At 42.9% G+C, this 24826-nt stretch overlaps 2 protein-coding genes across 13 annotated transcripts in view; both read right to left on the bottom strand.

Annotated features, from left to right (window-relative positions):
* Positions 1–1623: 1623 nt before the first annotated feature.
* LOC125699277 (fatty acyl-CoA hydrolase precursor, medium chain-like) lies at positions 1624–24778 on the bottom strand. 3 transcript variants are annotated; one of them, XM_048958673.1, is made up of 14 exons: positions 12204–12330; positions 11787–11915; positions 8602–8806; positions 8110–8254; positions 7555–7688; positions 7065–7218; positions 6374–6475; positions 5320–5424; positions 4535–4675; positions 4363–4449; positions 3487–3634; positions 3132–3263; positions 2846–2918; positions 1624–2448 (listed from the first exon to the last, which is right to left on the bottom strand). In XM_048958673.1, exons 2-14 carry the CDS (start codon positions 11818–11820, stop codon positions 2271–2273), a joined length of 1638 nt encoding a protein of 545 aa, XP_048814630.1. In that variant the 5' UTR covers positions 11821–11915; positions 12204–12330; the 3' UTR covers positions 1624–2270. The 3 variants fall into 3 exon arrangements, with proteins under 3 accessions (XP_048814630.1, XP_048814629.1, XP_048814628.1); XM_048958672.1 differs by lacking the exons at positions 11787–11915; positions 12204–12330 and adding an exon at positions 23681–24778; XM_048958671.1 differs by lacking the exons at positions 11787–11915; positions 12204–12330 and adding an exon at positions 9589–9762.
* The window catches only part of LOC125699274 (fatty acyl-CoA hydrolase precursor, medium chain-like), a 55433-nt gene continuing 43411 nt past the window's right edge, over positions 12805–24826 (bottom strand). For 7 of the 10 annotated variants that reach the window (XM_048958667.1, XM_048958668.1, XM_048958665.1 and 4 more), the window contains 14 exons: positions 22694–22898; positions 21760–21904; positions 21205–21338; positions 20715–20868; positions 20024–20125; positions 18969–19073; positions 18788–18838; positions 18214–18354; positions 18037–18123; positions 17002–17149; positions 16653–16793; positions 16219–16291; positions 15607–15821; positions 12805–13345 (listed from right to left, as the gene is read on the bottom strand). In XM_048958667.1, coding sequence (XP_048814624.1) covers positions 15644–15821; positions 16219–16291; positions 16653–16793; positions 17002–17149; positions 18037–18123; positions 18214–18354; positions 18788–18838; positions 18969–19073; positions 20024–20125; positions 20715–20868; positions 21205–21338; positions 21760–21904; positions 22694–22898 — 1664 coding nt within the window. In that variant the 3' untranslated portion in view covers positions 12805–13345; positions 15607–15643. The remainder of the gene's footprint in view (positions 13346–15606; positions 15822–16218; positions 16292–16652; positions 16794–17001; positions 17150–18036; positions 18124–18213; positions 18355–18787; positions 18839–18968; positions 19074–20023; positions 20126–20714; positions 20869–21204; positions 21339–21759; positions 21905–22693; positions 22899–24826) is intronic. The other 3 variants (XM_048958660.1, XM_048958658.1, XM_048958659.1) reach the window with 3 other exon arrangements.

Raw genomic sequence — 24826 nt, 5'->3', positions numbered from 1 at the left:
GAAAACGGCGCGGCCCTCCGGCTGTGACTTCCGGCGCCTGCGAGCGACCCGCCTACCCGCACCCGCTTAATCTGAGGCGGTCCTGCACGATGTCTCCTTGACAGTCATTAAAACTGTACATCCTTCGAATTATCTCAGGATACATGAAGCAACTAGAACTTTGCTAGCTACATAGATACCTTCACCCGAGCACAAGGAGACTTTGCCAACAGTCATGTTTTTAAAGCTATTAAATATCTTGGTTACTTGAAAGCAGGATTTTGCAGAAGGCGTCTATCTAGTCATACTGTTGGACATGCCATATCTCCTCAACACTGCTTCTGTGCTCCGAGAGCCAGCTTACTTATGCTGTGATGTTAAATCTGGAGGGAAAGAAAGAAGACCTCACGTTAGTCTCAGTGCAGATGAGATGCAGGCACGGCTGCTGGACTGCAGTGAGGCTCACTGCCCTCGCAGCTGAGATGCTGCAACTATCACTCTTACGGGGCAAAAGAAAACAGGTTTTTCTAGAATTGGGTAAAGCCTTGATTGAGCAGAACAAAAAGGAAACCCAAGGTAAAGGTACTCCAGGGCCAGACTTAGGCTGATGTAACAAATCCTCTTTATTTTATGTGTCAGCAAGGGCTGCTGAATGGAGCTAAGTAACCTGCAAAAGTGGTTTGTGGTATTGCAAGCCGATCTAAAGAAACCTTGTAACCACGAACTGTCTCTCTCCTGAAAGCGCTGCCCTGTTGCACAACTTTTTACATCATCTAGTAGGGACAGGACAAGGGGGAACGGCTTAAAACTACAATAGGGGAGATTTAGGTTAGGTGTTAGGAAGAAATTATTTACTCAGAGAGTGGTGAGGAACTGGCATGGGCTGCCCAGAGAAGCTGTGGATGTCTCCCATGTCTGCAGGCATTGAAAGCCTGGCTGGATGGGGCCCTGGGCAACCCTACTGCCAAGGGAGTTGGAACGAGGTGATCTTTAAGGTCCAACGTAAGCCATTCTATGATTCTACGATTGAGTGATCTTCACCCCTGTGCCAGGCCAGACAGCTTTGAACAGCTGTTGCTCTGCTGCATCACCGGCTCAGTTTTGTTCTCCTCTTTCTTCTTCCACATTTTGGGGCAGCAAGATCCAGGTGACCAGCCAGCTCTCACTCAGAAGGTGTGTAACCTTGGCCAGCACTGATGCCAGAAGACCTCATGCAAATCAGCAGCGAAGCCCTCATGATTATGCAAGCAGTTCCTTTAAAAAACAGCACACGTATGCTTGGGCCCTGAACTCAGCGGAAGGTTTCTATGTGTAGACCACACATCCTCTGCAGCTTAGCCTCCTAAGCGAAGTACCCTGTTTGGAATTGAGCAACTTGAAAGCAGAGGGCACCTTGCTGCACAGAGCTGCTTGGTCTTTCATGTCACTCACTAGTCAGCTGAGAAATAATAAATTACAGAAATGGAGAAGTGCCTATTTTCTTTGCAGCCCAGTGCCTCCATCACATACAGATTTTATGCCCATGAAAGGCAGCCCCATGGCTTGCGCAGGCCCCAGCTACTGCAGACTTCAAAGAGAGGCATCCCAAGCCTGCCAGTCCCATCCTCTCCAGTCTGTGGACATGGGAAGAAAGAATCCGTAGGGTTATCAGTTTGCACTTTAATAGAAGTTCTTTGTTCATACTTGTTAGTGGCCTTCACAGCACTCTCTTGGAATCAGCCTAAATTATGTGAAAGAAAATACATCCCAAAAATCATAAGTACAACGTATTTCTAACAATTTACAGAAGAAGAAAACACGTGATCTCATGGCACTTTTTCGATAGACGCTCTCCTCCTCTCAAGCTATTTCCTTCCTATTTCACTTACTAAAAGTAAGTGAAAAGAGGTGGAAGGAGTATCACACTCAATCTTCTTGATAAAAAGAGTGGAATGAATATACAGTATATTCTGAAACCTATCATATATTCTGTATAACTTCTTATTGATTTCAGTGTATTTACTAATATTCCCCTCCTTCTCCCTTTTCAAAGGAACACCATTCAATTTAGATATCCACTGAGAAGATGCTAGAGTCTGTCTGAGCCTGAAGGACTGTTTATTTTTACCTGCTCACTTCATTATTGATTTTTATTTCCAAGAGCATTTTGCACTTCCCTTCATTGTCTCCTTTCACTGGGATCATGACAACAATTTGCATATTAGTGAGTAGAAAGTCAAGATTAAAATCGGCATTCTGACAAATTAATTTTGACTTCAGGTTTTACAAGGAAAATGTATCCTCTGCAGCTCTCACAAATCTGTGTGCTCTCGCCTTCTTTCACTCCTCATCTGTTCTGTGAGCTGTACCCAAAACTCCATTTTGTCTTCTTTCAGTTTCTTTGCTGCCTTTTGTATGAGGTCTATTTCCAGGTATCTTTCATCCAGACCATACTGAGGCCAATGCACCAAGCCTTCCCCATTGGGATTTCTGGAAGCACAAAAATGAAAAGTTACCTCTCCATTGTGCTCTGACGTCTCAACCTGAGGTGGTTTCAGAAGACTAACAGGAGCTCAGATTGCACGATTCTAGTAGCTGAACAGATGGATGTTTTTATCAAAACGCTCATCACTGGAACAGCAAACACGTAATGATGTTTGCCCTTACTTGGGGATCTAATCCTCCACTGCAGATACAAATAGCTCTTGGATTTTGTTTGGGATTGCGTGTTCGTTTCCAGAGTTCTTCTTGCAATCGTCAAGAAGAGAAACTATTTGTTTCAGTACTTATCTTAAACTCTGCCACATTTACAGGAACTACCATGCTGCTGCTACGCTTCAGGCAGCACAGACAAAACTTGAGCTGCAGTTAGCGCTACGGATCTCACCCGTTTCTAGCAAAGTTAGTCCAGTACTTCATAACAGTTCTGCTAAGTTTACTTTCTCCTTCCGTAGCATTCCCTGCAAAGTGAGAGAAGAAATGGCAATATTCAAAAATCAATATCAAAAAACAGCAGTCCAATCAATCCCAATACACTGTAATCAGTTCCATGGCAAAGGAGCTATGGATTCTATTATTTGTAAAAAAAATTCTATTCCGAAAGTGATCAGGTGAGAGAAATTAATAACAATGTTGATTTTAAAAGAATTGTTTAGCAAGCACAGATACATCACCTGCTAAGAATGGCCTTCCAAAGACAAAGGCAACCTCACTTCCATGATCTGCTTTTACAAACTCTGGAACGACACCTGAGGCTGAGCTTGGTCGATGTTGAAATTCATAGAAGTAGACTGGGTGGCCAGCATCTAACAGAAAATAAAATTGAACGCAAGAATGCTCGTATTGCAAATGCCAGCAAATGCCAAATGCATTTGCATTGATGATGAACTTTCACCAAAGCTAAATTGACAAAATCAAAACACTAGCAGATCTTCTGATAGCAAAGTGTGACGCATACATAAAGTCCAAAGACATGCGCAAGAATGGAAGACAACATTTGTTTGAATAGATGCTGAATTGGAAACTCACCTCTGTGGTACCTAGCCACTTCAATGGCAGAGAAAACAAACATGTGATCTCCTATTGCATCAAGAAGGCCATCTCGCACCTGAGCACGGCTCTCTGCTTTCCCAATGTATTCATTGAATACAAGATCAACAATGTGAGAAGAAACACCCTGGAATGAACAAGAAAGGTACTTTTCATAATGAGAACCCACCCTAAAAGGAGTAACAGTGTAAACTGAGAGTGCCACCTGCGTGTCCCTGGCTGGACTCCAAACATCACCATCTTTCAGAAAAAATCCCCTGCTGCGTCCAAGCAGAGCTCACAGTTCACAGTGGTGCACCTTTACCTAACATGGATGTTCTTTGGGAGAAGAGATTTGCAAGATCAAAAAGGATGCTCTCAAATGCCTCTAGATAAATAGCAAGTGGTGATGCTAAGAGATGGATACGGTCCTCTGTTCTTCCTTCTGCGGAAACAACCCTCGTAAGAGAAATGAAATCCTGCTGGATTGCATAAGATCCATTTCTTGCTGCAGACGGCCATTACTTACTCCCTTTCAGAAAAACCCTGGGCTCTGCCATTCCCAGATTATGATAGATTCCTATGGCTCTACATGGCCCTTTACAAGTACTGGCTATGTTTATCAGCTTCTTAATTCTAACCTATTAATCTGCAATTTTTCAAGTTTCGTGGTTTCAGGAGGGCACAAAGCAACCAGAAAGCTGAGAGCTTTGTAAATCCAAAGGAAGCAAAACTTCCGATGGCTACACGCAGGTCTCCTGGTGCCAACCATCCCCAGGAGTCCTTTCTAGTCTCCATGTGAAGCTTCAGAAACATGAATACAGAATTATCCCACTCAAGAAGTAGCACTGGGTTATTCTGGAAATGGTCTCTTACCTCAAATGATGACTCTAATGAGTTCTGTAACAATTGATACGCAACTTCTTTGTCCAGACCGTGTGTAAAATCAGGAAATTTCATCATCTTCATAACAAAGAGATTATATATTTAGGGGGCAATCTCATATTCACAAACGTATATCTGAATACAGCCATTATAAGTTTCTTACTTTAGGAATGCCCCATCCAAATTCGCAGTTATTTATTCCTAGTATATAGGGGATTGCATTGATTGCTTTTTCAGACAGTAATTGCCTGGGACTCTTTGGAAGAAATACACCATCCACACAGGCACTGATGTGCACAGCTGCCTGGAAAAATACAAACAAAAGGCAGAATGGTTTACTTAAATTTTGCTTCTGAGAAACATTTTTACATTTTACAGTATTTTCAAAGCAAAACAAATAAAGTCACAAGTGAAAATGTAGGTAATTTTCCTCAATGGATATTTGAACCCGAGAAGATTTGTGCATATTGGCACTATATCTTAAATATTCACAAAATGTAGGTTACACTTAGTTTACATCTGCTCTTAGCAAGCACAATCCTACTGTGAATGTGTGATGCTGTGAGGGGAGAACCAACTTCTGAGTTGAATCTGCAAAGGAAGAGGGAACCCAGCACTGTGATATGAAATTTAGAGAAGGACATAGTTATGATGTTAAGTAATGTTCAGGCTCTCCAGAAGAGACTGTGACTCTCATACTTTTGTCTCCTTCCTTAACAGAACCCGACAGAGAAACACGTGTAGCTCACTGCCCATACAGAGTTAAAGAGAAGGAACCTGTTCACATTTTTCAGGTGAGGTATGGCATAGCTGCAATGTTGTCCTACCTGAAAAGAGGCAGGTGTTAGATATTCTTCAAGTTCTCTTAATATTACAGGACATGTACAGCATGCTCTGTTATGATCAAATTTGAAAGGCCCCTCATATACAAGGCATAACTTCACCTACCATTTTTAGAGTTATCTGTACTATCTCTTCCTCTGTTTTTCCTCTTAAGCATTCAACCAGAGCGGCAGAACTGGACTTTTCGCAGCCAGATGCAGCAGCAATTCTCTGCAATCAATATAAACGAGTCACAATCTCATTTACTAATTATCCGTATATTCCCATACATGGGCTCCATGTGCCTCTGAGTCTGGAGTCCAGAGTAGAAGAGTGGAGGGCTGGAGGGGTGTCAAAATTTCTCAGGAAGGACCAAAGCCAGTAGCATTTCAGCTGTGAGACAGGAAGCTTTCATAACCCTTCATGCTGTGGGCTGAACAGAAAGACAAAACCTACTCCTCCAAAATACCTCCATTCGCCAACAGACCAAGGTAGTTGTTCTGGTATGTAACAAACAGGGCTAAGAAGTCTGGATGGCATAAGGTAGTTAGAGTAATGCATACATAGAATATGATCATGCAGATGAGAGATAAAGAGCACGTTACATCCTTCTCAATGATGCACAGTCTTTTTGGATGAAGTAATGCTATTTCTCAGCTGTCACTAGACAGATAGACCTCAGTGCAACACTGCCTCTTCTACATCCCAGATGAGCAAAACAAAGCTCCTGGAGATTGTTCCTTGGAGATTTGTCATGTGTACATGACAAATTGGGTTGAATAGGGCTCTTCTTTTTAATTATAACCAGGCTGAATAAAGTTTTGTTCCTGTGAGCACATCAGGCACCAGGTGGGGGGGAAAGATGTCTGGTGCCATTTTCCTTCCAAAAACAGCAGCTCAACTTTTTCTGAAGACAGTATACTCCTGTACATTTCATACTCATTCACTGCCTTCTCCCTCTGCTTCCTCCGTTTTCTGCTTTCACTCAGACATCTGTGGATATTTGGGTATTTGGAAAGCAAAGTTTCACCCAGCGTGTATTACTGCAAACAGGAATCCTGTCTCTAATGAAGGTGGTTGAAATTCCACAAGAAAAAAAGACCAAGATCCACTTTTTGCACTAAAGCATTTAAGACGTTCAAAACTATCTCAGAAATTAAATATGCCACAAAATACCCACCTGTGCTTCCTCCTCAGGCTTTTCAGTGAATAAAATCCTAATTGTAGTACCACTCTCTGAAATGGCCTTGTGGAACAAGCCCTTTGCCAGTGGAGATAAGACCTGGAGAAAAGCAGCAGCATCCAGAAACAAGAACAGGCATTACTGGAAATGCATTCTATTCATGACACAGGACTTCAATATCAGAAACTGCCTTTTTTGAAAAAAATGTCACCCGAGTGTTACTCTGTGGCCTCTGATCAGAGTTCTGCTGTGCAAAGGTCTCTGGCAGCATTAACAGGGATAAGTCCACGCCTGCCCTTCCCCTCCCATAAAGCTTTGCTTACAAGACTTCAGGGAACAACACTGCAAGCCAGGTATGAATCAGGTACACATATGTCCAACAGACTGGCTGTGCTGCAGAAGGGGAAAATACAGCTCTAAGAGAGAAGTCGGGAGCAAACGGACATTCAAATTTGAAGAGGACAAACGACATCTGGGATTCTAAGCGACATCATCTGGGTACAAAAAGAACACTTTCAACAGCCAGAAGCTGCACTGTTATCAGCTGTGTATCAGACTGAGGTGATGTGTGCTTTACCCAAAAGCCACCCACGTTTTCTCACTGATTTTTCATTAATGTACTGAGAGTGATCGTGGACAGTGGGTTTCTTTCTCAAATAATAAACATTCCTGCCTGTGGTGAACTTACCAGAGCAGATACACTGATTCCCCCTGCAGATTCACCACAGATGGTGACAGATCCCGGGTCTCCTCCAAAGTGTATGATATTTTCCTGAATCCACTGAAGAGCTGCCACTTGGTCCAAATACCCCCAGTTACCACGAGCATGCCTATCCCCAGTGCTAGAAAGAAAGAACAGACTTCTTTAAATGCCTGATGTGGAAAAAAACAACACTCAGATAAATACAGTGTGCAGGACAAGGAATCAGCTGTGAAGGAGCCTCTCTACGTAATTGAAAAAGAATTGGCTTGAAAAGGGTTGAGATCAGGCCAGCAATCAAGCCACAGCAGTCTCTGAAGCAGACCTGGGACTTGTAAGTTGCTCCCAACTGCTGCATGGGTAAGTAAGAAACAGAGAGTTTATTTGCCAAAGCAAGTACTCCACAGGCCTTTCCACAAAGGATTTCCATGCATAACATTAGAAATGGTTTATCAAAATTGAAGACAGCCTGTCTTACCTAAAGTATCCAGCTATACCCAATCTGTACTGAATTGCCACAACAACCACGTTGTCAAAGGCTGCTAATGCTGAGCCATCATAGGATGATGCTGCTCCAAAAACTAATGCACCTCCATGGATCCATACAAAGACCTGGAAGGGGAACAAACAGAAACAGTTCAGCACAGGGAAGAGCTCCCTGTGACACAGACTGAAAACCCTTGTTTGTGCTGCTCCACTCATGAGTCCTTCAGGTTACATTTCACAAATGGTCAATGTCTTTCAAATTGGAGGCTGGCAGCCTCACAACACACACTGATTTCATTAAATACCTGAATTTTACCAGTGCCCTGCAGGAAATCAAACACTGCCTAAGTAAAAAACCAGTAAGATTTTATTTGTCAATCGTTAAAAACTGTGCCAGTAAGTCCACATACTGTACAGGTTGCAAGTTTGCAGTACAGTACTGTCATCCTCAGGAAGCTGTTAGAAGATTCAAGGTCAGGCTCAATCTGTCACATCAAATCACAGAAGCCATCGAGCCTGCTAGAGGTTTTGCACTGATTTTCCTTACCGGCAGCTTCTCCTGTGTTTTTGTAGAAACAGGTGTATATATATTCAGGTATAAGCAATCTTCAGACACCTGGAGATGAACTTTTTCTTTTCTATTAGTAACTAAATCTGAAACAAACTGCCCTGTTACTTTATCCTGTAGACACCTGAAAAATTAAGAGAAACAACAATCAATGGAAATCTCAGAGCTATAACGTGCAGCTTTTTTGAAAGTAGAAATCTCTGGTACGTTTCTCAATTGCTGGCAGCAGAAAACATACTGTAAAGTTTTAATTCTGAGTATGTTTTCATCCATTTGAGTTGACATGACAAGGTCTGTAAAAAGGGGCCACAGTCCAGAGCAGTACAATTTGACACCAATCACAGTTTTGGTGAGACGACACCAAGGAGTTTATCCGTGTGGCTTTTGGTCAGCCTGCCTATCAGCGTCCCCAAACTGCAGGTAATATAAAGTCACGGAGAACATAAAAGCTTTTCTTCCTGCTTTACTTACATTGGTGGGTAGGAAGTGGCATCTCTGACACCTTGCCATGGCTCAGGAGGCTGGGGCTCAGAAAACCTCAGTGGTCCAACAGGAGGCTTAGCAAAAGGAAGTCCCAGAAAGACATTTACGCTCCTCTCAGCCGCATCAACTTTGATTTGGTATCCTCGGGCAGTGCCGTATTTGGTCACCACTTCTGGCTGCTCTGCTTTTTGCCCTGGGGGGTGCGTGCACAACATCACATCACGGAATGACCTCCTAGTGAGCAACTGACAGCTTTCTAAGAGCTTTGCCTACCTGAATGCACACCTGCTCTTGGTTTCAATAACTCCTTTTCAAACACAAGCCTTCAACAAACGCTAATTGCTAGAGCTGACTGAAGTTCAGCCTCCATTCTGATAGTGCTCCCAGCTATGATCTCCCTCAGCTACACCGTGCCTGCAGCATGTAACGTGCTTACTCTCCACACCCATCACTAACCGGGTGAGGATTGTTGTTACTTAAAAGTCCACCGGATTGCCCTCATAAAGAAAAGGCATTTCCTGATTTAGGAAAGGATCTGTGAGTGCACAAAACACACTTGGGAATCTCGATAGACCCTACAGACAAACAGAAAACACCTTCTACCATACCTGAAAACAGTCAGGCACGCATGCACAAATGGCACAAACATTCAGGTAAGATTTACTTTAATCTCAGAGGGAAATGTATCAGAGTCAAACAACAAACATGGCATATTGGAGTCTCTGACTCAGCAGACAAAATATTGCAATAGGAATTTAGTTTTGCTAGCTGCACGTGAAAAAAAAAACGAGACAAATGCCTGAAAGCAGACCAGAGAAAGAAACAAAGAGCTCTTTGCTGTTCAGACCTCAGCTCTGTGCAGCAGGGTTGGGACTTCAGGCCTCCTTTGAGCTGGGACTCCCACGGGTAAGCAAACTGCACACGCACTCTAACTCCTCGCAGCAGGCAACAGTGAAAAACATTTTGGAAGCTCACCAGTAGCTACGAGTGCTGTGAGCCCGGCGGTGAGGATCACGGACAGCAGCATGTTCTTCTCAGTTGCCACTCTGCAGCCTACTCACACCCTGATCGACTCTGTGCGCTGCCTTTATACTCTGTCAGTAAAGCTGTTGCGCAATGCAAACAGGGATAAGGAAAGCAGTGCTCAAGCTGTGAACCGAATCGGCCGGGACCAGCCTTGAACAACTGTCATGACAGCATGGCACTGCTCCAAGGGGAGCGTAATGCAGCTTATCTGTACATGGGAATAGGGGAACCTTGGGCTGTGCAGAACGGCCCCACAAGTCTCACACCAGCTGCCCAGGGCTCTTTATAACTGCTCTTCACAGCACTTCACGCAGCAGGGATTTGCTTAAAGAAGCACTGGAAGCAGTCCTCAGAACACCAGCAGATTCTTGCTGCTGCAGAACCGTTACCATTGCCGTCTTTAACAATTAAGTCAGCACTTACTTTCACTACACAGAGAACAAACCCGGAAAACTCTCCTACTCATGCACACTTCTTGACAAAAGCAGTACAGGAAAGATCCTAGCTTTTCCTGCAGGGTCAACGCTCCACCCGCCACTCAGTCCTGTGCATTCAGAAATGTTTGGCTGGTATCTCACCATACACGAGTTTTGCAACAGCTAAGACAGGTTTTCTCCACAGCTGCAGTACAGGAGCCGTATGCAACAATAGAGTGGTAGGAACGCTTTTAATCCCACTGAAACATCAGGAGGCTTTACTTCCATGTGAACTCGCATCTGTCAGTAAGAAATGCTGAATAGAAGTAGATTGCCATTCTGTAACTAGGTGGCTGTGTTTGATTTTTGTTTCCAGGCTCTGACTCTTTTCTTGGCTCTTTTTTATTCTTTTTATCTTTTTTTGGCCAGTGTCAATAGATCTTTCCCTTGTAAGCCTGTTTTGTAATCACATGTCATGAAAATAATTCTCAGTTGTCAGAGACAGCATTTCTGTAGATTATTTTAGTGACTCACTTTTTTTTCAGCTCTCTGCATTCAGAAATGTTTGGCTGGTATCTCACCATACACGAGTTTTGCAACAGCTAAGACAGGCTTTCTCCACAACTGCAGTACAGGAGCCGTATGCAACAATTTGAGTGGTAGGAACGCTTTTAATCCCACTGAAACATGAGGAGGCTTTACTTCCATGTGAGCTCATACTTATCCTTGAGCATGACATGAAAGAAAAGTAACAAAACACTGAATAGAAATAGATTACCAATCTGTTGTGACAGTCTGACAGCATTTGACTTCTTTTCCAAGCTCAGGCTTTGATTTGATTGATTTTTTTATTTTTTTTTTTAAACAAATGTCAGCAGATCTTGCCCTAGGATTCCTGTTTTGTAAATATGCCTTTAAAATCACTCACTCTTTTTCAGTTCCACATGCCCTAACCCAGTGATTAGGACAGTTCTACACAGTGTATTAAGCACATAATGGTCCTGTGTGCTAATGCTCTGTTCATGTCTGCACAGGTGTGATTTACAGCTCATGTAGGAAAATGTGAAAAACTAAAGTGGACTGCACAGAGAGCAAACAGCTGGCAGTTCAAAGGCAATGTGGGCATTAGCTTCATTTTAGTCTATTTTTGGGTTACATAGATGTTCCTTGAGAGACTTTTTTTTTAATTGCTTCAATACAGTTCATGCCAAGAAAATTGGCCTAACATCAGTTTGCACAGAAACACAGGTTTCTTCAAGATCCACATAGAAAATCATAAAATCATAGAACTGTTCAGGTTGGGGAACACTACGAAATTGATCTTGTCCAACCATCAATCCATGACCACCATGCTTACTAAACCACGTCCTTAAGCACCACAAATATTTCAGTATATCTTCTGTATTCACAGTTGCACTCTCTTTTTTCTGCTCATGTGCACATCCTGCAAAATGTCTCAGCCCTACATCCACATCCACATCGATATCCAACTTGAAGCCAAAGGTAGCTGCCATGCTGAAATTACTCCTTGTGCAAACGCTATCTGTACACTCTGCTGATCTCACTCACGTAATAAAATAAACAGATTGGACCTAGATCTTTACCACCTTGGCTACCAAGCCTACCAGGCCATAGGTTCTAGCAACTGGACTTAGACGTCTGCAAATGTGGAGACCCTTACTCTAAGTGGCATAAACTAAACTAGTGGAATCTGGAAACAGTGCTACATACCTGGGAAGTGGAATTCTTGGATGCTGCCTGGCATTTCATTTTAATGGAGAGCATTTTGCAGTTTACGTTCAATCAGTGAACAATGCCTCCTGCACCCTAATGCACTGCTACCTGTCTTGATTTCAATCGCTGAAAAATAGAGACAAGCCTCATGTTTATGGGCACATAGCTAAAAGAGAGCCCACAAAGACATTTGGATTCAACTCTATAGGGTAGAAATGTTCAGAAATCTGCATTTAAAGAGGGGTCGCTTCCTTATTTAGGTGTTTGTTATTTTTTTTTTAATTCAGAAAGAAGAGATGGCCGGAGAGTAACAGTAGGATATGAGAAGCTGGGAACAATCTTACATTCCTGCAGAGCTACAGAAGGGAGATTAAAGACAGGCAAGGGAAGGAAAGAAAGGAGTAGCGCCCATACCTTCCACATAGCTGCACCATGCTGCTGGAAGGTAGCAGAATGGTCAGCAAGACGGCTGGCACAGCTGGAGCAGCCTCAGAGTAACACATGAGAAGCAATGCTGAAATGCTGCGATCCAGGCTTGTTCTTGGCAGTCCAAGCTGAAATGGGCGCTGGAGTAATTCCGGTAAATGAAGTCTCTCTCCAGTGCCAGCAATGAAGGCCTGTGACCCAGTGCTAAGAGACCCTGGGACTGAGAGACGGCACAGAGCGCAGCCTAGAGCGCCGTGTAAATAAAGCACCATGGAAAACACAGAAAGCACAAAGCTAATGCTACCACGCCTGATCCTTCTGAGGCAGTTGTTGCTCATTAAAAAGAAAGAAGCTCAGGGCAGCGGAGACTGTTTCTCTCCTTTCCTAAGATCTACGAGCAATCTGAAGTCCAGCACTGCACCACTGCTCCAGACGAGGTACTGCAACCGTCAGAAATGTACTGCTATCTCAGTTGTAAAACTCAGTCACACAACAGAACTGTCCTTAAAAAGCTCAGAGGACATTTCTGTGTGTGAATCAGACCAAAACCTCAGGAGCATCACACGTATCTCTGACACGAGAAAGACAGTTTTACTTGCAAAACACCTCTTTATTGATTGAACTCGATTAACACAACATTGCTGCCAGATTCTTCCTCAGCAATGGCAAAGCTGCAGCAAAGCCTGAGGAGCAGACAGATCTGTTAACTGTATTAATAGGGGAGGCTTCTCTTGTGGACACAGAGGGAACCGAGGGAAAAGCAAAGGGTCACAAAGTGGAAATCGATCCACTGCCCTAATTACAGCGAATAAGGGTAAATAGGAGAACTGCAAAGAAAAGGTGAACGGAAGGGACACGTTATTTTGTCCTCAAAAGTATTTCAAATAATTCCTCTTGCAATCCTAAATACTATGCCTATTATGCATGTTTAGACAGTAAATTATAGCTCTAGATGAGCTTTCTTGTTTCCCATTCTTTTCCTAGTTGGCTTTTCAAACATCACCTTTTCCCAGAAATCTCCCTTCTTCTCCTTCAGCTTTCTGGCTTTCCTTTGTCTTAGATTTATCTCCAAGCATTCTTCATTTAGATTACGCAATGGCCATTCAGCCAGGCCTTCCCCATTAGGATTCCTGTAAACAATAAGAAAGAAAGAGAAAAAGCCTGAAATTTGCAATTTAGCAATCCAGAAATCATCAAGAGAAGATTTCAGGACCGCTGACGAACAAGATCAGCATAATTATTCTACAGGCAGTGGAACTGAGGTCCGAGGAAGTGAAAGGATTTGCCTGCATCCTTCCAGGAAACCAGAAGCACAACCAATAAATCAATAAACAAACCCTTGTCTCCTGAGTGCCACTACAACTGAGGAAGCGGGCCACGTCGTTTAGTTCCATAGATCTCATCCCAGCTTTGTGGGACTGAAATTCTCTGCTCTGAGCATGACAAGGCAAAGGTTTCTTCTTTCTGATGCAAGAGGATGGAATTCCATGCTTCAAAGTTTCGAGAATATTCCCTTAGAATCAGTTACATGTATGACCAGATGTAAATACACCTCAACATATCACAAGGAATATCTGCTATTACAGTGCTTTCCTTGTAAATTTGAGAAAAAAGCAAGAGAAGTGTACAGCCTTCCCTAGTTGTCCTCTAAGAGCAGGATATTATAAGTAATGTTATGTTAAGGATATTAAAAAGTAGATGCAAAATGTAAGCTAAATCAAAAGACTCTGGTAACAGATTAATTCATGCTTTTTACAGCACAGCTAGACTGCTCAAAGTTCACGGCAGTAAAAGGAAATAATTCAGCTGGCACAGACTTTGAAACAGACTATGAACTACTGTGAAAATGACAGTAATAAAAGAAGAAAAAGTGTAGAGAAAACTTGATATATCTCAAGGATGGAATTCCATGCTTCAACCTTGCAAGAATGTTCCCTTAGATGCAGTTACACGTACGTTACACCTGCATGATGCATTAGTTGCACAACAGCACAGTCAAATATCCCTCTTGTTTGATGCCTTTGTTCCCCTCTATTTTTGATGTTTTAATGAAAAATACATAGCAGTGGAAGGTTTTTTTACTTATATGCATTACGTTCATTGTATATTTTCTATGCAGCCCGTGGCAATTCCAACTGGCTCAGTGTGGCTCAGGCTAGCCAAAAGATGGGACAACCATGCTTTAACCCAGTTTTTAAATCTTCATGCTGAAAATGAAACAGTGGAGTTCCAGCCTTACCCTAATGAACACAAGCTGGGACACTCAGCCAAACAGACTGCAACCCGTTCTCTGCAGCCTGAAAGCCAGTCAGATTTCTCAGAAAAGAGGACGCATTACTTGAAATACCTCAAGCAAAGGGCAGGGGGAAGATTTCCTGCTGCTTTACTACCCCACTCATCTCCCACTACAGCTTTAATCAATCAATTCAATCAATCATATAGAACTTCCTGTGCTTCAGAAACAGCAAACGGCACGTGATAAAGAAGGGAGAATACAGTAAAGTAATACCGAACAAATTCAAACAAGAGTAAGGGTTGTATTTTCATCTCACCGCTAATGTGTGCACTGTAATATGAAGAAAATGGAAGGAGCAATACTGAATAATGCCAGTGCTGTGAGAGTATTTGATAAATGAATCCTGAGGTATAATTTCTTACCCTGTAGGCCTACCATAGCACATACACTTACAAGAAAAGCCAAACAAGTCAAATTTAGAGGCAGCCACTGTTCCAGCTTGCAGCTGAACGTTCTGCCTGCAGCTCCAGTATTTGTAACAGTTTACAGAACAGGAAAACACTTGTGATCCCACGGCTGGTTTGTGACGGATGCTCTTACCCTCACAGGAGGGCTGGAAGAATGACAACCAAGGACACTCTCAGAAAGGAAGAGCAGAAGGAACTGACAACATTCTGTGACATCTATGACATATTCAGTAAACATAACTTCTTGTACATTTCAATATATTTGACAATATTCCCTTGGACACCACAGAATCACAGAATGGCCTGGGTTGAAAGGGACCACAATGATCATCTAGTTTCAACCCCCCTGCTATGTGCAGGGTCACCTGGACCAGGCTTCCCAGAGCCCAATCCAGCCTGGCCTTGAATGCCTCCAGGGATGGGGCATCCACAACCTCCTTGGGCAACCTGTTCCTGTGTGCCACCACCCTCTCGGGTCTGTTTGAACCTGAGAGACTTTTTTTTCCCCCGCTTGCTTCATCACTGATTTTTATTTCCATGAGCATCTTGCACTTCCCCTGAAACTCTCTGTTCACTGAGGGAGAGAATCAAGGGTAGTTTTCCTGCGATCATGACAACAAACTACACATTAGTGAGTTAGAAAGTCAAGGTTAAAATCGGCATTCTGACAAATTGCTGTTGACCTTACTTCAGACTGTAAAAGGAAAATGTATCCTCTGCAGCTCTCACAAATCTGTGTGCTCTCGCCTTCTTTCACTCCTCATCTGTTCTGTGAGCTGTACCCAAAACTCCATTTTGTCTTCTTTCAGTTTCTTTGCTGCCTTTTGTATGAGGTCTATTTCCAGGTATCTTTCATCCAGACCATACTGAGGCCAATGCACCAAGCCTTCCCCATTGGGATTTCTGGAAGCACAAAAATGAAAAGTTACCTCTCCGTTGTGCTCTGACTTCTCAACCTGAGGTGGTTTCAGAAGACTAACAGGAGCTCAGATTGCACGATTCTAGTAGCTGAACAGATGGATGTTTTTATCAAAACGCTCATCACTGGAACAGCAAACACGTAATGATGTTTGCCCTTACTCGGGGATCTAATCCTCCACTGCAGATACAAAAAGCTCTTGGATTTTGTTTGGGATTGAGTGTTCGTTTCCAGAGTTCTTCTTGCAATCGTCAAGAAGAGAAACTATTTGTTTCAGTACTTATCTTAAACTCTGCCACATTTACAGGAACTACCATGCTGCTGCTACGCTTCAGGCAGCACAGACAAAACTTGAGCTGCAGTTAGCGCTACGGATCTCACCCGTTTCTAGCAAAGTTAGTCCAGTACTTCATAACAGTTCTGCTAAGTTTACTTTCTCCTTCCGTAGCATTCCCTGCAAAGTGAGAGAAGAAATGGCAATGTTCAAAAATCAATAATCAAAACACAGCAGTCCAATCAATCCCAATACACTGTAACCAGTTCAAAGGGGCTGTGGACAAGATCATCTCTAAGGGACCCTTCCAGTCCACACCATTCTATGAACCTACTTGTTACTCTGGGCTGTGGAAGTTCAATGTGAGCAGAGCAGATGAATTCATTAATGACAAGTAACTATTACCAAAAACAGAAAAAAAACCAGCTTATTTTGATTCCAGTGTTACTAAGCAAAATTCTATTCTGAAAGTCCTCAGGTGAGAGAAATTAATAACAATGTTGATTTTAAAAGAATTGTTTAGCAAGCACAGATACATCACCTGCTAAGAATGGCCTTCCAAAGACAAAGGCAACCTCATCTGCATGATCTGCTTTTACAAACTCTGGAACGACACCTGTGGCTGACATGGCTGTGCTTGGTCGATGTTGAAATTCATAGAAGTAGACTGGGTGGCCAGCATCTAACAGAAAATAAAATTGAACGCAAGAATGCTCGTATTGCAAATGCCAGTCAACAATGATGATGAACTTTCACCAAAGCTAAATTGACAAAATCAAAACACTAGCAGATCTTCTGATAGCAAAGTGTGACGCATACATAAAGTCCACAGACACACTCAAGAATGGAAGACAACATTTGTTTGAATAGATGCTGAACTGGAAACTCACCTCTGTGGTACCTAGCCACTTCAATGGCAGAGAAAACAAACATGTGATCTCCTATTGCATCAAAAAGGGCATCTCGCACCTGAGCACGGCTCTCTGCTTTCCCAATGTATTCATTGAATACAAGATCAACAATGTGAGAAGAAACACCCTGGAATGAACAAGAAAGGTACTTTTCATAATGAGAACCCACCCTAAAAGGAGTAACAGTGTAAACTGAGAGTGCCACCTGCGTGTCCCTGGCTGGACTCCAAACATCACCATCTTTCAGAAAAAATCCCCTGCTGCGTCCAAGCAGAGCTCACAGTTCACAGTGGTGCACCTTTACCTAGCATAGATGTTCTTTGGGAGAAGAGATTTGCAAGATCAAAAAGGATGCTCTCAAATGCCTCTAGATAAATAGCTAGTGGTGATGCTAAGAGATGGATACGGTCCTCTGTTCTTCCTTCTGGGGAAACAACCCTCGTAAGAGAAATGAAATCCTGCTGGATTGCATAAGATCCATTTCTTGCTGCAGATGGCCATTACTTACTCCCTTTCAGAAAAACCCTGGGCTCTGCCATTCCCAGATTATGATAGATTCCTATGGCTCTACATGGCCCTTTACAAGTACTGGCTATGTTTATCAGCTTCTTAATTCTAACCTATTAATCCGCAATTTTTCAAGTTTCGTGGTTTCAGGAGAGCACAAAGCAACCAGAAAGCTGAGAGCTTTGTAAAACACAGGGAAGCAAAACCTCCCCATTCTCCATGTGAAGCTACAGAAAGGCTCGTATGTTCTGTAGGAGTTGTGTCACATCTGCTGGTAGAACGCGTATCTTGGATAACCTAGTGCATCTTGAATGTCATGGGACCTGTGTTTAGCTGCCTGCATTGCTTCTGGATTTCCACTGCATTCCTTTTTGAAAGGTGGTGCATGTAGGATAGAGACATGGAGTATCTCCAAGTTGATCTGTCACTATTAGCAATACGAAATGTGAATATGGAATTATCCCAGTGAAGAAATAGCACTGGGTTATTTGGGAAATGGTCTCTCACCTCAAATGATAATACAAACGAGCTCTGTAATACTTGACGGGCAACTTCTTTGTCCAGTCCGTCCGTAAAATCAGGAAATTTCAACAGCTGTGTAACAGAGGGAATACACTTTTATGTTGAAATCTCATATCCAAAGATTTATATTAAAGAAAACCAAAACTATTTAAACTCTCTTACTTTAGGGAGTACCCATCCAAATTCACAGTTATTCACTCCTAATATGTATGGGACTGGATTGATTGCTTTTTCAGACAGTAATTGCCTGGGACTCTTTGGAAAAAACACACCATCCACACAGGCACTTATGAACACAGGAGCCTGGAGAAAAACAAAAAACAAAGTCAAGGCTTCAGCAAATGAACGCATCAAGTGAAAATATAAGAATAGTAGTACTCAAGCTCTCTTTGTTTTCCACAACCAATGTTTTGAATAAGATTTGCAAGGATTAGCATTGTGTTTAAATACTTGTGAAATGTAGGTTATTGTTAATTTACATCTCCTCTTAGTGAGAAATGTCCTGGTATGAATGAATGGAGAGGTTAGAGAAAATCTAACTTCTACATTGGAACTGCAAAGTAACAGGAAAACCAGGATTGTAGTAAGAAATTTAGAGGACAAAATTGTGATGTTAAGTAATGTTCAGGCTCTCCAGGAGAAACTGTGACTCTCATACTCTTGTCTCTTCCCTTGACAGAACCTGACAGTGAGACACGTGTAGCTCAATGCCCATACAGAGTTAAAGAGAAGGAACCTGTTCACAGTTCTCAGGTGAGGTATGGCATAGCTGCAATGTTGTCATATCCTGAAAACATAAAGAAGGGACAGATGTTAGATATTCTTCAAGTTCTCTTAATATTACAGGACATGTACAGCATGCTCTATTATGATCAAATTTGAAAGGCCCCTCATATACAAGGCAAAACTTCACCTACCATTTTTAGAGTTATCTGTTTTATCTCTTCCTCTGTTTTTCCTCTTAAGCATTCAACCAGAGCGGCAGAACTGGACTTTTCGCAGCCAGATGCAGCAGCAATTCTCTGCAATTAATATAAACGAGTCACAATCTCATTTACTAATTATCCGTATATTCCCATACATGGGCTCTATGTGCCTCTGAGTCTGGAGTCCAGAGTAGAAGAGTGGAGGGCTGGAGGGGTGTCAAAATTTCTCAGGAAGGACCAAAGCCAGTAGCATTTCAGCTGTGAGACAGGAAGCTTTCATAACCCTTCATGCTGTGGGCTGAACAGAAAGACAAAACCTACTCCTCCAAAATACCTCCATTCGCCAACAGACCAAGGTAGTTGTTCTGGTATGTAACAAACAGGGCTAAGAAGTCTGGATGGCATAAGGTAGTTAGAGTAATGCATACATAGAATATGATCATGCAGATGATAGATAAAGAGCACGTTACATCCTTCTCAATGATGCACAGTCTTTTTGGATGAAGTAATGCTATTTCTCAGCTGTCACTAGACAGATAGACCTCAGTGCAACACTGCCTCTTCTACATCCCAGATGAGCAAAACAAAGCTCCTGGAGATTGTTCCTTGGAGATTTGTCATGTGTACATGACAAATTGGGTTGAATAGGGCTCTTCTTTTTAATTATAACTAGGCTGAATAAAGATTTGTTCCTGTGAGCACATCAGGCACCAGGTGGGGGGGAAGGATGTCTGGTGCCATTTTCCTTCCAAAAATAGCAGCTCAACTTTTTCTGAAGACAGTATACTCCTGTACATTTCATACTCATTCACTGCCTTCTCCCTCTGCTTCCTCGGACTTCTGCTTTCACTCAGACATCTGTGGATATTTGAGTATTTGGAAAGCAAAGTTTCACCCAGCGTGTATTACTGCAAACAGGAATCCTGTCTCTAATGAAGGTGGTTGAAATTCCACAAGAAAAAAAGACCAAGATCCACATTTCTTGAATACACCATTTAAGACATTCAAGACTATCTAAAACATTAAATATGCCACAAAATACCCACCTGTGCTTCCTTCTCAGGCTTTTCAGTGAATGAAGTCCTAATTGTAGTACCACTCTCTGAAATGGCCTTGTGGAACAAGCCCTTTGCCAGTGGAGATAAGACCTGGAGGAAAGCAGCAGCATCCAGAAACAAGAACAGGCATTACTGGAAATGCATTCTATTCATGACACAGGACTTCAATATCAGAAACTGCCTTTTTTGAAAAAAATGTCACCCGAGTGTTACTCTGTGGCCTCTGATCAGAGTTCTGCTGTGCAAAGGTCTCTGGCAGCATTAACAGGGATAAGTCCACGCCTGCCCTTCCCCTCCCATAAAGCTTTGCTTACAAGACTTCAGGGAACAACACTGCAAGCCAGGTATGAATCAGGTACACATATGTCCAACAGACTGGCTGTGCTGCAGAAGGGGAAAATACAGCTCTAAGAGAGAAGTCGGGAGCAAACGGACATTCAAATTTGAAGAGGACAAACGACATCTGGGATTCTAAGCGACATCATCTGGGTACAAAAAGAACACTTTCAACAGCCAGAAGCTGCACTGTTATCAGCTGTGTATCAGACTGAGGTGATGTGTGCTTTACCCAAAAGCCACCCACGTTTTCTCACTGATTTTTCATTAATGTACTGAGAGTGATCGTGGACAGTGGGTTTCTTTCTCAAATAATAAGCATTCCTGCCTGTGGTGAACTTACCAGAGCAGATACACTGATTGCCCCTGCAGATTCACCACAGATGGTGACAGATCCCGGGTCTCCTCCAAAGTGTATGATATTTTCCTGAATCCACTGAAGAGCTGCCACTTGGTCCAAATACCCCCAGTTACCACGAGCATGCCTATCCCCAGTGCTAGAAAGAAAGAACAGACTTCTTTAAATGCCGGATGTGGAAAAAAACAACACTCAGATAAATACAGTGTGCAGGACAAGGAATCAGCTGTGAAGGAGCCTCTCTATGTAATTGAAAAAGAATTGGCTTGAAAAGGGTTGAGATCAGGCCAGCAATCAAGCCACAGCAGTCTCTGAAGCAGACCTGGGACTTGTAAGTTGCTCCCAACTGCTGCATGGGTAATTAAGAAACAGAGAGTTTATTTGCCAAAGCAAGTACTCCACAGGCCTTTCCACAAAGGATTTGCACACATCATTTTGGAAATGGTTTATCAAAATCGAAGACAGCCTATCTTACCTAAAGTATCCAGCTATACCCAATCTGTACTGAATTGCCACAACAACCACGTTGTCAAAGGCTGCTAATGCTGAGCCATCATAGAATGATGCTGATCCAAGAACTAATGCACCCCCATGGATCCATACAAAGACCTGGAAGGGGAACAAACAGAAACAGTTCAGCACAGGGAAGAGCTCCCTGTGACACAGACTGAAAACCCTTGTTTGTGCTGCTCCACTCATGAGTCCTTCAGGTTACATTTCACAAATGGTCAATGTCTTTCAAATTGGAGGCTGGCAGCCTCACAACACACACTGATTTCATTAAATACCTGAATTTTACCAGTGCCCTGCAGGAAATCAAACACTGCCTAAGTAAAAAACCAGTAAGATTTTATTTGTCAATCGTTAAAAACTGTGCCAGTAAGTCCACATACTGTACAGGTTGCAAGTTTGCAGTACAGTACTGTCATCCTCAGGAAGCCGTTAGAAGATTCAAGGTCAGGCTCAATCTGTCACATCAAATCACAGAAGCCGTCGAGCCTGCTAGAGGTTTTGCACTGATTTTCCTTACCGGCAGCTTCTCCTGTGTTTTTGTAGAAACAGGTGTATATATATTCAGGTATAAGCAATCTTCAGACATATGGAAATGAACTTCTTCCTTTCTATTAATATCAAGATCAGATTCAAACTGCTCTAATATATTTGGCTGTATACACCTGAAAAAATAAGAGAAGTTATAATCAATAATCAATCAATAACAAAATCTTCAGAGCTATATTGGGCAGCTTTTTTGCAAAGTAGAAATCTCTGGTACGTTTCTCAATTGCTGGCAGCAGAAAACATAGTAAACAGTAGATTACAAATAGAAAACAGTAAATTTTTAATTCTGTGTATGTTTTCATCCATTTGAGTTGCCATGACAAGGCCTGTAAAAAGGGGCCACAGTCCAGAGCAGTACAATTTGACACCAGTCGCAGTTTTGCATGTTTCAGAACATTACAGAAGTATAGTTGCAGATGGATACAGCTATAAATCACTTCAAATAAAATGCATAATAATTATTACGTAACTTCAATAGCTTTTTGTACTGCAGTTATTAGGGTACAGTTAGCAAAGGGGGGCAGCAGCACAACTGGAGTTTCTTACATGTCCTTTCAACCACGTGACTCATCAGCATTTTATTCCAACGTTTCCTCAGCTTCTTTCTGTTTCGGCTTCTAAGCCACGCGGCTTAAAGCATAACCAAGTGCTCGCAAAAGAGCACAGGTCTGTCATCAGGTCCATACTAGCTCAGTTATGATGCCGATTAGAGAGCACTCAATAAAACAGTAGCTTATGAAGATTTCTTCACAAACGCATTCACTGTAGCAGATGTGAGAGTAGGTGAGACGACACCAAGGAGTTTATCCGTGTGGCTTTTGGTCAGCCTGCCTATCAGCGTCCCCAAACTGCAGGTAATATAAAGTCACGGAGAACATAAAAGCTTTTCTTCCTGCTTTACTTACATTGGTGGGTAGGAAGTGGCATCTCTGACACCTTGCCATGGCTCAGGAGGCTGGGGCTCAGAAAACCTCAGTGGTCCAACAGGAGGCTTAGCAAAAGGAAGTCCCAGAAAGACATTTACGCTCCTCTCAGCCGCATCAACTTTGATTTGGTATCCTCGGGCAGTGCCGTATTTGGTCACCACTTCTGGCTGCTCTGCTTTTTGCCCTGGGGGGTGCGTGCACAACATCACATCACGGAATGACCTCCTAGTGAGCAACTGACAGCTTTCTAAGAGCTTTGCCTACCTGAATGCACACCTGCTCTTGGTTTCAATAACTCCTTTTCAAACACAAGCCTTCAACAAACGCTAATTGCTAGAGCTGACTGAAGTTCAGCCTCCATTCTGATAGTGCTCCCAGCTATGATCTCCCTCAGCTACACCGTGCCTGCAGCATGTAACGTGCTTACTCTCCACACCCATCACTAACCGGGTGAGGATTGTTGTTACTTAAAAGTCCACCGGATTGCCCTCATAAAGAAAAGGCATTTCCTGATTTAGGAAAGGATCTGTGAGTGCACAAAACACACTTGGGAATCTCGATAGACCCTACAGACAAACAGAAAACACCTTCTACCATACCTGAAAACAGTCAGGCACGCATGCACAAATGGCACAAACATTCAGGTAAGATTTACTTTAATCTCAGAGGGAAATGTATCAGAGTCAAACAACAAACATGGCATATTGGAGTCTCTGACTCAGCAGACAAAATATTGCAATAGGAATTTAGTTTTGCTAGCTGCACGTGAAAAAAAAAACGAGACAAATGCCTGAAAGCAGACCAGAGAAAGAAACAAAGAGCTCTTTGCTGTTCAGACCTCAGCTCTGTGCAGCAGGGTTGGGACTTCAGGCCTCCTTTGAGCTGGGACTCCCACGGGTAAGCAAACTGCACACGCACTCTAACTCCTCGCAGCAGGCAACAGTGAAAAACATTTTGGAAGCTCACCAGTAGCTACGAGTGCTGTGAGCCCGGCGGTGAGGATCACGGACAGCAGCATGTTCTTCTCAGTTGCCACTCTGCAGCCTACTCACACCCTGATCGACTCTGTGCGCTGCCTTTATACTCTGTCAGTAAAGCTGTTGCGCAATGCAAACAGGGATAAGGAAAGCAGTGCTCAAGCTGTGAACCGAATCGGCCGGGACCAGCCTTGAACAACTGTCATGACAGCATGGCACTGCTCCAAGGGGAGCGTAATGCAGCTTATCTGTACATGGGAATAGGGGAACCTTGGGCTGTGCAGAACGGCCCCACAAGTCTCACACCAGCTGCCCAGGGCTCTTTATAACTGCTCTTCACAGCACTTCACGCAGCAGGGATTTGCTTAAAGAAGCACTGGAAGCAGTCCTCAGAACACCAGCAGATTCTTGCTGCTGCAGAACCGTTACCATTGCCGTCTTTAACAATTAAGTCAGCACTTACTTTCACTACACAGAGAACAGACCCGGAAAACTCTCCTACTCATGCACACTTCTTGACAAAAGCAGTACAGGAAAGATCCTAGCTTTTCCTGCAGGGTCAGCGCTCCACCCGCCACTCAGTCCTGTGCATTCAGAAATGTTTGGCTGGTATCTCACCATACACGAGTTTTGCAACAGCTAAGACAGGTTTTCTCCACAACTGCAGTACAGGAGCCGTATGCAACACTTTGAGCGGTAGGAACGCTTTTAATCCCACTGAAACATCAGGAGGCTTTACTTCCATGTGAACTCGCATCTATCAGTAAGAAATGCTGAATAGAAGTAGATTGCCATTCTGTAACTAGGTGGCTGTGTTTGATTTTTGTTTCCAGGCTCTGACTCTTTTCTTGGCTCTTTTTTATTCTTTTTATCTTTTTTTGGCCAGTGTCAATAGATCTTTCCCTTGTAAGCCTGTTTTGTAATCACATGTCATGAAAATAATTCTCAGTTGTCAGAGACAGCATTTCTGTAGATTATTTTAGTGACTCACTTTTTTTCAGCTCTGTGTGCCCCAAATCCAGTATTAGAGTAGTTCTACACAATGTCTTAAGCACACAGTAGTCCCTTGTGCTAAAGCTCTGTTTATGTATTCAGAAACAATGCTTTATTCCACACCCAACGCATGTGGGCAAAC

Source organism: Lagopus muta, chromosome 12 (genome assembly GCF_023343835.1).
Source record: "Lagopus muta isolate bLagMut1 chromosome 12, bLagMut1 primary, whole genome shotgun sequence".
In the NCBI taxonomy this organism is placed as follows: domain Eukaryota; kingdom Metazoa; phylum Chordata; class Aves; order Galliformes; family Phasianidae; genus Lagopus; species Lagopus muta.
The sequence above is the reverse complement of the archived record's forward strand: the minus strand, read 5'-3'. Positions and strand labels throughout refer to the sequence as shown.